The sequence below is a fragment of the Capra hircus genome, chromosome 26, assembly GCF_001704415.2.
Source record: "Capra hircus breed San Clemente chromosome 26, ASM170441v1, whole genome shotgun sequence".
NCBI classification, from domain to species: Eukaryota; Metazoa; Chordata; class Mammalia; order Artiodactyla; family Bovidae; genus Capra; species Capra hircus.
Genome location: NC_030833.1, coordinates 40,994,427 through 41,006,737, shown reverse-complemented (window position 1 = coordinate 41,006,737; position 12,311 = coordinate 40,994,427). Strand labels below are relative to the sequence as shown.

At 38.1% G+C, this 12,311-nt stretch overlaps 1 protein-coding gene across 1 annotated transcript; it reads left to right on the top strand.

The window, feature by feature from the left end:
• Positions 282-12,102, top strand: LOC108634007 (gastric triacylglycerol lipase-like). The gene is given in 10 exon segments (XM_018041120.1): positions 282-383; positions 599-716; positions 1,458-1,498; positions 1,500-1,657; positions 2,739-2,848; positions 6,209-6,345; positions 8,222-8,368; positions 9,541-9,612; positions 10,029-10,100; positions 11,866-12,102. Coding segments are annotated over 10 exon segments (1,194 nt in total).

Here is a 12,311-nt window from a genome sequence, read left to right as displayed (position 1 = left end):
GATGGTAAATAGCAAATATCTACAAGGGTAGGTTGATAAAAGGTCCTTTGGAAAACTAGAATCATGTACAAAACTGAATAAATGACCAGAATAGCAGAAGTACTATAAAAATCTTCTAATTGACAAAGTGATAAGAAACAGGAGAATGATATGACAGAGAAGCTAATAAGTGAAAAATATGTGAAGAAAAGAGCGAGGCAGCTCAATATCATGACTTCATGTTATATTGTAAGATTTACCACATGATGCAATGTTTTTGTTTTTTCCCTAATAGATTGAAAATGTGGTGGCTACTTGTAACGGTGTGTTTCATCCACATGTCTGGAAATGCATTTTGTTTCCTTGGAAAAATTGCTAAGAACCCTGAAGCCAGTATGAATGTGGTAAGTTATTCATATCACTAATATTTTAAAAACAACACTTCCAAAGATATTGATGCTCTTGTTCTCATTAATTCTTTTAAAATATCTTTTATTATAAAGTTTGAAATATTTCTTTACCTAATGTATGTTAACAATCAATGAGAAGTTTTACAATAGGAATCATAAAAGTGGCCCAGTAAACTCATGAAGCTAATTTTGTTTTTCCCTCCATTCAGAGTCAGATGATTTCCTTCTGGGGCTACCCAAGTGAGATGCATAAAGTTATAACTGCAGATGGCTATATCCTTCAGGTCTATCGGATTCCTCATGGAAAGAATGATGCTAATCATTTAGGTAGGACTGGCTTTTGTTCAGTCACTAAGTTGTGCTCCACTCTTGTGCAACCCCATGGACTGTAGCCTGCCCGGGTCCTCTGTCCATGGAGTATCCTGGCAAGAATACTGAAGTGGGCTGCCACTTCCTTCTCCAGGGGATCTTCCCGACCCAGGAACTGAAACCACACCTCCTGTGTTGGCAGGCAGATTCTTTACCACTGAGTCACCAGGGAAGCTTGGGGGGCTGGAATGACGGGAAAAGATGAGTGCCTTGAATTGTGAGTCAAATACATTCCATTCAAATATATTCTAATTCTAGAACATGAGATTAAGTTACTCACAGGGAAAAAAATCCTTGATCCACCTTGGACTTCTGAGATTAAGCTAAGGGTCTGAGTGGCACCAGATTTACACTGGCTTCTATGATGTGAAGCACACTGGCCCACGATTTTAGTTTGTTGTGCTGGGTGGGAACTCAGAGTCCCTGATAACAAATCCACTTAATTAACATTATGCTGAATTTCTTTAATATAATTTTTCAATAGCTTTTCGAGTGTAACTGGCTTACAACAAACTGCACACAATTTAAAGTATACAGGTGCACATATTTTGTCATCTGAGAAAATATCACAATTAAGATAACAATTTCAAAAATATTCACCCCACCAAGAAAACTTATTTAATTCTAGTCTTCCTACATTCATGTTTCTCTGAGAATAAGGAGTGAGTTTATAACGGTTTGAATAATTTTCTCCCTTAGGTCAGAGACCTGTTGTGTTTCTGCAGCATGGTCTTCTTGCCATCAGCTACAAACTGGATTTCCAACCTTCCCAACAACAGCCTGGGCTTCCTCCTGGCAGATGCTGGTTATGACGTGTGGCTGGGGAACAGCAGAGGAAACACTTGGGCCCAGGAACATTTATACTATTCACCAGACTCCCCTGAATTCTGGGCTTTCAGGTAAAGAGGGAGAATTAAAAATAAATATTGAGTTAAAAATCATCAGTAGTCACTGCTTCCAATCCAGTCATATCTTAACAAATCCCACTTCAAGTAGGAGGAGAAGGAAGTCCTTTGATTCTAATCTATCTTAGATTTTTCATACACCTCATTCCAAGGGTAGTTTTCCTCCTAACTGTGATCCCAGTGCCCAGTATTATGAGATTCCCTGAATCTGCTTTTCCACAAGGATTGAGCAAAATGAGTAAGCAAGGAAATTTGTTGTCCTTGGCAATTTCTAAAGGAACATCCACATGGATTTAAACCCAGCTGGGGTTCATGGACAACATCTCTCATCAGCAATAATGAAGTGGAGGGGGAGACAATGAAATTCAGACACCATGGAGAGATTATCAAAGATTTTCTCTTACTGGCCTTCTGGTGCCTTATCTCTAGGAATTACTAGTGGAAGTGGAGAACAGAAGAGAAGTTGGTTGATGGAGCTGAGGCACAAAAGTGCTCTAAAAATTCTAGGAACCGAATGGAAGGTTATCTGTCCCAAGTGTAGTGAGGAAGAGGAAGACCAAGAGGCGAGGACACTAGAGATGCTGACAAGCCAGGATGAGGATGGGCAGTGTAGGTCATGATGAGGGCCTTGGAGCTCATTCTAAGTGTAAGGAGAAGCTTCTGGAAAGTTTTAACAGGGGAAGGGCAGAGCCTGTTTTCATTTTCAAAAAAATTATTCTGGATGACTTGTAAAGAATAAAATAGAGAAATTATTCATATTTCATGGTAGTGGAACACTAAATACAAGTCATTATTAAATCTGACAGTCAGATTCAGGGATGGAAGTAGTCCCCAACTACAAATACTAGTGTTTCAAATTGGATCAAATGGCAGCTACCATGCTGTGCTTTAGAAATAATGTCAGCTCTTTAAAGAAGTCATCGGCAAAGAGCCCCTGACACTCAAATAGTCTATAAGCAGCAATGTTTAGAGCATCCAGCTTTCTATTTTTCAAAGGAAGCTTTAGCTTAAATAGGTTTGACTTATAGCAATTATAACAAAGATGTGTATTTAGCTTATTTTGTCTTTTTTACAGCTTTGATGAAATGGCTGAATATGACCTTCCATCTACAATTGATTTCATCTTAAAGAGAACAGGACAGAAGAAGCTACACTATGTTGGCCATTCCCAAGGCACCACCATTGGTAGGTAAAGCAATTAGCAAGTAGTGTAGTTCGTATAGATCCTTTACCAGTGGTCATGCAGGTATGTTGGTCTTCATGCTTGCTAATTGCTTTCCATTCATTATGTAATGCAATGTCTACAAGAGCCCACTGATATAAGGCCATTATTATTCCTATTGTTTGTATCAGTTCAGTTCAGTTCAGTCGCTCAGTCATGTCCGACTCTTTGTGACCACATGAATTACAGCACACCAGGCCTCCCTGTCCATCACCAACTCCCGGAGTTCACCCACACCCATGTCCATCGAGTCAGTGATGCCATCCAGCCATCTCATCCTCTGTTGTCCCCTTTTCCCCCTGCCTTCAATCCCTCCCAGCATCAGGGTCTTTTCCAATGAGTCAGCTCTGCATGAGGTGGCCAAAGTATTGGAGCCTCAGCATCAGTCCTTCCAATGAACACCCAGGACTGGTCTCCTTTAGGACAGACTGGTTGGATCTCCTTGCAGTCCAAGGGACTCTCAAGAGTCTTCTCCAACACCACAGTCCAAAAGCATCAATTCTTTGGCACTCAGCTTTCTTCACAGTCCAACTCTCATATCCATACATGACCACAGGAAAAACTATAGCCTTGACTAGACGGACCTTTGTTGGCAAAGTAATATCTCTGCTTTTGAATATGCTATCTAGGTTGGTCATAACTTTCCTTCCAAGGAGTAAGTGTCTTTTAATTTCATGGCTGCAATTCACCATCTGCAGTGATTTTGGAGCCCAAAAATAGGCAACCTAAATAGTGGGTGAAGAAATAGTTTGTGTAAGATAACGTAGTTATTACAGGTAGGAACCAATGCTCTGAAACTTTGTACCACATGGTCTCTGGTCTCAGTTTATTTCATTCAGTCAACCCTATTTATGGGTCTCATATAACATATCCTAAGGATATAGCAAAAAAGTAAATAGTTTAAAATCTCTGTCTTTTTACTACTGATACTCTAGCAGGTGGAGGCAGAGAAAATGATAAGTAAAATACATATGATGCTAGATGATGGTAGCATTTTTCTATGAAGAGAAAAATAAATCAGGGACTCAGATTGGGGAGCATCAGAGGGGTGCTTATGACTGACTCCTATGCTTTTGTATAGAACATGTTGAACATAGCTTAACCTTTCCTCAGTGATACAGGGTTATAAAATTATTGCACTTAGCTGAAATGCAGAAATGTCCTTAAGATTTATTGAGGTAAATAGAACCACTTGTCCTGACAGAAAATCACTCCAAGCTACTGCTCTTTTGAGTATTTAAATTTTGAACATTTCCATTCTTCTTACTCACCAGTGGACAGTTTGTGTCACCATACTCATAAATTTCAGCAAGTTGTTTCTGCCTTCTAACTGACATCCACCAATCTGCTGTGTACAAGATGTTTAGTGAAGTGTCCTTGATGGATTGCATCTGCAATGGGATTAAGCTTGTTTTGAGAAGTTACCTGTCTGACCCTTTATGGACCTACTGACCCCCTCTCAGTGTCAGTGGTGCTGCTACTAATACTCTGGCAGGAGGAGACTGACTCTCCTTGCGAAGGAGTCCTGCTTGGGCTGGGTGACCTGCTGGCTCTCATCTTCAGAGTTAGGAAGCCAGATAAAGAACTCCTTAATCAGCACAGTGCTGTTGGAAAGCATGTTCTTCTTCCAGTGGGATCAGGCTGCATATTACTGAGTGGCATAAACCTGAAAAGTTTTTCTTTCTTTTTGCCTTATTTAAGTTTTGCACAAATCTGAAAAGCTTTGTTTCAAGCTTTTCTTAAGTCTAGTCAACATGTCATTATTAACAGTAAGGAGAGATTGTCCTATGAAATTCAACTGTAAAGAATTTAAGTTAATAACTGTTTAATTAGAACCCAGTCTATTTATACGGTAGGGCTTCCCTGGTGGCTCAGAGGTAAAAGCGTCTGCCTCCAATGCGGGAAACCCGGGTTCGATCCCTGGGTCGGGAAGATCCCCTGGAGAAGGAAATGGCAACCCACTCCAGTATTCTTGCCTGGAGAATCCCATGGACAGAGGAGCTTGGTAGGCTATAGTCCACGGGGTCACAAAGAGTCGGACACAACTGAGTGACTTCACTTTCACTTTATATGGTACTGTTCATGAAAACAATTAAAAGCAGATAAGGGCTGAGAATATTGTATACAAATATTGGAATTATCTCTGCTACTCATTTGTTAAGCATTACTATGTGACTCAGTTCAGTTCAGTTCAGTCGCTCAGTCATGTCCGATTCTCTGTGACCCCATGAATTGCAGCACGCCAGGCCTCCCTGTTCATCACAAACTCCCGCAGTTCACTCAGACTCACGTCCATCAAGTCAGTGATGCCATCCAGCCATCTCATCACTGATCTCCAGTAGCATATTGGGCACCTACTGACCTGGGGAGATCCTCTTTTAGTATCCTATCATTTTGCCTTTCAATACTGTTCATGGGGTTCTCAAGGCAAGAATACTGAAGTGGTTTGCCATTCCCTTCTCCAGTGGACCACTCTGTCAGACCTCTCCACCATGACCCGCCCATCTTGAGTGGCCCCACGGGCATGGCTTAGTTCCTGGTAAATATTTCACATGATTCAACTTAATCATTTCCTAAACAAACTAAGGAAGTAGTCATTATTATACCTATTTTTAGATGAGGAAACTAAAACTTTTAGAGTTCAGGTCTCTTTTCCAAGGTCACAAAGCTAATAAACCACAGAACTAAGTTTCAAACTCTCTTTCGACACATTTCAAATTTGTGCTTTAACCTTTCCATTTATATACCTTATTCATGTTGTGTTAATTATCTCATTGTTATAAGATGAGATAATTTTAAGCTGAACCAAACCTGCTGTCACATAAATTATAACACTTTTATTACCATGTGATTATTCTAAAGTTGGCCTGTTTTCAAAAGTCAGATAAAAGAGTTAAATGTAACATTTAAAAAGTTCTAACCTCCTGTCCAGGGCTTCCTAGGTAGCTCAGTGGTAAAAAAATCTGCCTGCCAAATGGGAGATGTGCGTTATATCCCTGGGATGGGAAAATCCCATGGAGAAGGAAATGGCAGTCCACTTCAGTATTCTTGCTAGGGAAATCCCATGGACAGAGGAGCCTGGTGGGCCCCAGTACATGGGGTCGCCAGAGTCAGACACGACTTAGCAACTACACAACAGCAAACCTCATGTCCCCAGAGAGAATCTATGAAAATAAAATATACTAAAATCTGACCATTTTGTTCATTTCAGGTTGTCCCAGATGGCACCCTTAGTAAGTCCAAAGTAATGATGTCTTACTTGTAAAACACACACACACACACACACACCCCTACCTTTACACATATTCCTTGTTCTCTTTCAGGTTTTGTCGCCTTTTCTACCAATCCCACACTGGCTGAAAAAATCGAAGTCTTCCATGCATTAGCCCCAGTCGCCACAGTGAAGCACACCCAGAGCCTGTTTAACAAACTTGCGCTTATTCCTCACTTCCTCTTCAAGGTATGTGATTCCCTTTACCCAGATCTAAGATATTGAATTGTTTGTGTATTTCAAAGTGATAGAGAACAAACACATGGTGGACGATCGTGTTTATATCCAGGAATGGAAATGAATGTGTTTATGTTACACCTTGAATAGCACTGACCATGTTCGAATCCCCGTTATAGTTTAAGAGATCCCACTTTTTTAAATTCTCCATTTCTTTGAGTGCTAGCAACACCTGGCAGTGTTTTTGCTCCTTCATGGATGTTTCTTTACCAAGTATCCACACAAGTCTTCAAGGCTGTGTTTCCACCCTCAGCCTGGGGAAGAGGAGCTAAAATCAACACAAAAGAGTCAAATAAAATACCTCGACTACCTAGTCCATGAGAGGTGGGAAGAGGGAGAACAGGAAAGGAGGGGAGGGACAGGAAAAGGAGAGAAAGGGTAAGGTAGCCGGGAAGACGTGAAGCAAGAGCTTGCAGACCCTCATCAGGTGCCCTCGGCTGTCCAAGTCTCACTCCTAAGAGGGCTTTTCTCTGTGAATGGGGGTTTCGCAGGGCAGCAGGATAGATTTCAATAAACTGTAGATATTATGTAGGCATATATGTTAGGGATTTAATAATCTTTCCTGTATCCAAAGTTTAATCACCAACTTCTCCCACCCACTGTAACCAACAGACACACACACGCGCACACACACACACACACACACTCCATTAGGAGAACAGTTTGCCTCAGGCTACAAAATTTACTGATGCCATTCTCTTCTATGGTTGTGTATTTTTCTTTTCTTTTTTTTTTCACTCAGGTGTGTGCTGTTCATTTTTTTCTCACTAAACTAACACAGGTGTCTAAAACCTAAAAGATTTTTACCTGCAACTATATTTGTAAAACTTTTACTCAAAATGTAAAATTGTGTGATGACCCTGAATATATTTACAGGCTGCCCTGATTCAGAACATGTTTATGTTTCACTTGTACTCAGAATTTCTGACAGGCAGTGGAGAGAGGGGTTTAAAAAAAGATAGTATTAGACCTTAAGTCAAAATCTTGAGGCTTGGATCAGGATTCTAGCTGCAATCCAGTTCTCACTAGACCAAGACCCTGACTATTTATTAGCCTTCTGTTCTCCTGTATAAAATGGGGATGACAGAGTACGAACTACCAGTAATAATTAAATAAATAAATAAATTTAATTAAATAATTAAGTAAATAAATAAGTCACACGGATAAAATGTCCAGCAAAGAGAAAACGGTCAACACTTTATAGTAGCTTTGCATGTGTATAATTTTGAAACTTTGTGTGTAATTTTGAAAATATGGAGTCACTAAGTCATATAACTGAAACTAATATTATATTGTAAATCAACTATGCTTCAATAAACAATGAATAAAATAAAATGGGGATAACAAAGTGTCAACCTTCCTCAAGAACAATGAGGGTGAGTCCTTTCAATTATTAAGCTACCAAACCTCTTTGTCTTTTTAACATTTTCGTGAAAATATGGCTTGAAGTCATCCTTTTCCCTGATGATTTTTGGTCATTTATTGCTGAAACCACACATCTTGGAACCGACTTTTGATATTCTACAATGTTGTTTTATGATTTAATCCCATAGCTCCTCTTACCCCAACTAGACTGTACATTTTTATGCATTACAATTTTCATTAGCCAGTATAGTTCTCAATGCAACAATAAATACCCAGTATTCATATCTGCCCTGTCCATTCCACATCTTTATCATTGGGATTCAATGAGAGAAAGTATTTAAACTTCCTAAGACAACATATAGAAATATTGAAATAGACATTTCTGTCAGTAAACTAGACAAATTAAGAAGTCTTTTCTGTAGCTTGTTATTTGCAAATCTATAATGATGCTTTTATTTTTCAGATTATATTTGGTAACAAAATGTTCTACCCACACAATTTTTTTGAACAATTTCTTGGTGTTGAAGTATGCTCTCGTGAGACACTGAATGTCCTTTGTAAGAATGCCTTGTTTGCCATTACTGGAGCTGACAATAAGAACTTCAACATGGTTTGTATGCCCTGAAATTTCTGATTATTTTGAGCAACTCTCTTGATTTCTTGTCTTATCATCATGGTACTTTATTAGAACCAGGAGTCACTTCAAAATTCTGTCCAATATGCAGATAAGCCCAAGAGAAATCACAAGCCATGGCTCCTAGTTTTGTTGCCTCCAGGTTCCTTCCATCACCTCATTGTGCCCTGAAGTAAACAGCTTGTAGAAAAAACAAAAACAGAAAACTCGCTGCTCACCTCTGATCACCTGAAAATCACTGTGACTTTAATTTCTGTGAGATGAGGTATTGAACCATGTTATCAGGTTCCTCTGCAGGAAAAATATGTCTAGATATTGGATGAATATTATTTAAAATATTGTAATGCTGATAGTCAACCCTATAAACTTTCCAAAACTTCTTTCAGAGCAGCTCTTTATGTAAGATCTTGTCCATACTCTTTACCTTCTATTTCATTTGCTTTGCACCAAGTGGATGTTTAAAAACACATACAACATACTGCAGTATTGCAAAGAAGTTAAAAATATGGATTCAGGTTAAAAGCATAATTCAGATCCTACCTTTCCAACACACTTGAACACCTTCATTTTGATTCCTTATCAATGAAATGAGTCATTGTGAAGATTAAATGAGCTGACATATGTAAAGTATGTACTGTGCTCAGTCATGTCTGATTCTTTACAGTCCCATGGACTGTAACCAACCAGGTTCCTTTGTCCATAGAATCTCCCAGGCAGGAATACTGGAGTGGGTTGCCACTTTGTACCCCAGGGGATCTTCCTGACCCAGGGATTGAATCTGTGTCTTGTGTCTCCTGCCCTGACAGGCAGATTTTTTACTATTAGCGCCACCTGGGAAGCCCCAACATATGTAGATCATAGAACAAAACAATCTAGCTCACAGTATATCATATTTTTCATGTTCTATATTATCCATTGACAACTATTCTCACTCAAAATTGTTTAGTTTAGCTATGCATCCTTTAAATTAGCCCATATAATCAGAGTTTGCCAGCCATAAAGTGATGTACAACTCTTTTGCTCATATCCTGCCAGTAATGCTGCTGGTAAAACCTGATATGGATCAGAAAAAATTTAAGTCTTGGGTGTTTCCAAGAAACTGAACGTATATCTAAGTGTATGTGTGTGCTTATATGCTTGCTTTCTAGAGTCGCTTAGATGTGTATATAGCACATAATCCAGCAGGAACTTCTGTTCAAAACATCCTCCACTGGACACAGGTATCATTTCAAGCTGTTAGAACTTTCTTGTGGGCCTCAACCATCACCAGTTTACCTAAAGCAAAGTCTTAAAATAGTCTGTCAAAGTAAATGTTCCTAGCTGGGAATTTTTCTGGCATGGGACTACCAGGTGAAATTATCAATCCATGTGAATGAAAATCCTATAAAAATAGGTGCTTTGGGTAGCAAGAAATAAATGATTTTCATGACTTGAGTGGCAAGAAAAATTATTTCAAGCAGAGCTGCATTTAAACTTGAATAAATTGTTCTCTAGGATTAATAGTCTTTATTCTTGGAATGAGGAAAAAATAATATTTAAATTAAAAGTAAACTACTTGGAAATGTTGGTATGTTATCATTCACATAGCCAAGTAATTTTTTTTAATTTCTTAGTTTTTTAAATTTCTCTCCATTAGGCTATTAAGTCTGGGAAATTCCAAGCTTTTGACTGGGGAGCCTCAGTTGAGAACCTAATGCATTATAATCAGGTAAGCATCTTAAGTAGCAGTTATTCACATTTTAAAGACAAAGATATAAAAGGTTAAAGATGAAATTGTGATAACTGTACATGTATTTTCCAAAGTCAAGTTGTTGTCCAGACCTCAGAAGTCTGTCTAATGCCACCAGGGGTGATAAGTTCTGGAAGTTTCTTACTGCAGTCATGTGGTACTTTGAGGGCAGCTGAATGAGCACAGACACTGGAGCGTGAAGGCTCAGCGGAAGAATCGGAAACCAGCAGCACCTTAGAGGCTGCCTTTGTCCTGGGCCCTTAACACTAGTAACCAGAGACTCCATCGTGGACGGAGAAGCGGGTGAAACACCCACCCCCAACTCCATGCTCCCTGCAACCAAGCCAAACACAACTCAGGATGGTGTCAGCTAACTGGGGAAGTGATGATAATTTAAGATCCAGAAGCTGGTCCTGGAAAACACTTCTAACAGTGGCATATGAGTGAAGAAAAGTGGGTTTATTCTCATGGGTGCTCTCTACAATTTTCCCTTCTGTCCAACATGTAAAGGAGCATAATAAAGTATTAAAATACTATACATATAATACTATATACATATAATAAAACATTTCTTTGTGAATTAGCTATTACATAAGTATGGTAGTATGTAGCTATTTGTATAAGTATATAGCTTGTACTTATATAAGTATATAAGTATATTGTATAAGTATTTCTTATATAAGTATATTGTAGTATATAGCTATATATTATACTTATATAAGTATAAGTATATTGTAGTATATAGCTATTAGTATAATAGCTATAAGCATAAGTATATAGCTATTACATTAATGTATTGAATCAGAATTCTTGAGAATATCTTTAAAAACTAACAAAATTCTCTGTGAACAGTGGGAAAATTAGTAGTGATTTTCTTGTCTGCTTTATGTCTACCATTGGTCTGCTTTATGAATGCCTTTAAAATCTGTGTGAATGGTGATTTTTGTCAAAATAGGAAACGGGGCTACTAATAGATTTTCTAAGAATTTGAACCTATATTTAGTAAAAATCAGGCAAGTATTTAGAATACAACTCATTTAACCAACTGACTACCTTTCCAATGACTATACTGGGAAGTCAGACAAAGTCAACATAAATGACTCAGGCCATTTTGAGAAGCTTATACATTTAGAGTGTGTAAATTCTTAAGATTTAATTATGAAACTGGGTCATGCCACTTGTAACAACAAGGATGGACCTTGACAATATTATGCTAAATGAAATAAGTTATTCATACACAGATAAATATTATATGATCTCACTTAAATGTGGAATCTAAAACATGAAAAATCTGGAATTAATAGATAAGGAAAACAGATTGGTGGTTGCTAGAGGCATGGGCAAAATGGATTAAGGTGGTCAAAAGGTATGAACTTCCAGTCATAAAATAAGTAAGACCTAGAGATGCAATTACAGTGTGGAGACTGTAGTTACTAATACTGTACTGTACATTTGAAACTTGCCAAGACAGTAAATCTTAAAAGTTATCTCTTTCTCTCTCTCTAGGTTTAGGGTTAGAGTAAAACTACACATGGAGGTAGATGCTAACTAGATATTTTTGTTGTCATCATTTCACTATGTATACATGTGTGGAATCATTGCTGTGCACCTGCAACAAATATAATGTTATTTATAAATTATATCTCAATTTTTTAAGTGATATCTGATTTATCCACTGAATAAGTATTGAGTTTCAAGTGAATTTACCTATGAAAATTCTGATTCTTTTCCTCTTGTGTTTTAGCCCACACCTCCCATCTACAATTTAACAGCCATGAATGTCCCAATTGCAGTATGGAGTGCTGGCCAAGACCTGTTGGCTGACCCTCAGGATGTTGACCTTTTGCTTTCAAAACTCTCTAATCTCATTCACCACAAGGAAATTCCAAATTACAATCACTTGGACTTTATCTGGGCAATGGATGCACCTCAAGAAGTTTACAATGAAATTATTTCTTTGATGGCAGAAGACAAAAAGTAGTTCTGGATTTAGAGAATTATTCATTTACTTTTTCCAAAATAGTTTCTTCTCACCTACATGATTTCTGTACTGTTATAAATGCAATGCTTCTTTCTGTAATGTTGACTTTCAAAATATATTAGCATCAACAAACTTTCCATTGGTCATTTTTAATTGGAAAAAAATGCTTACAATTATTTTTTCCCTTGGAAATGTATCTAGAAACTCTT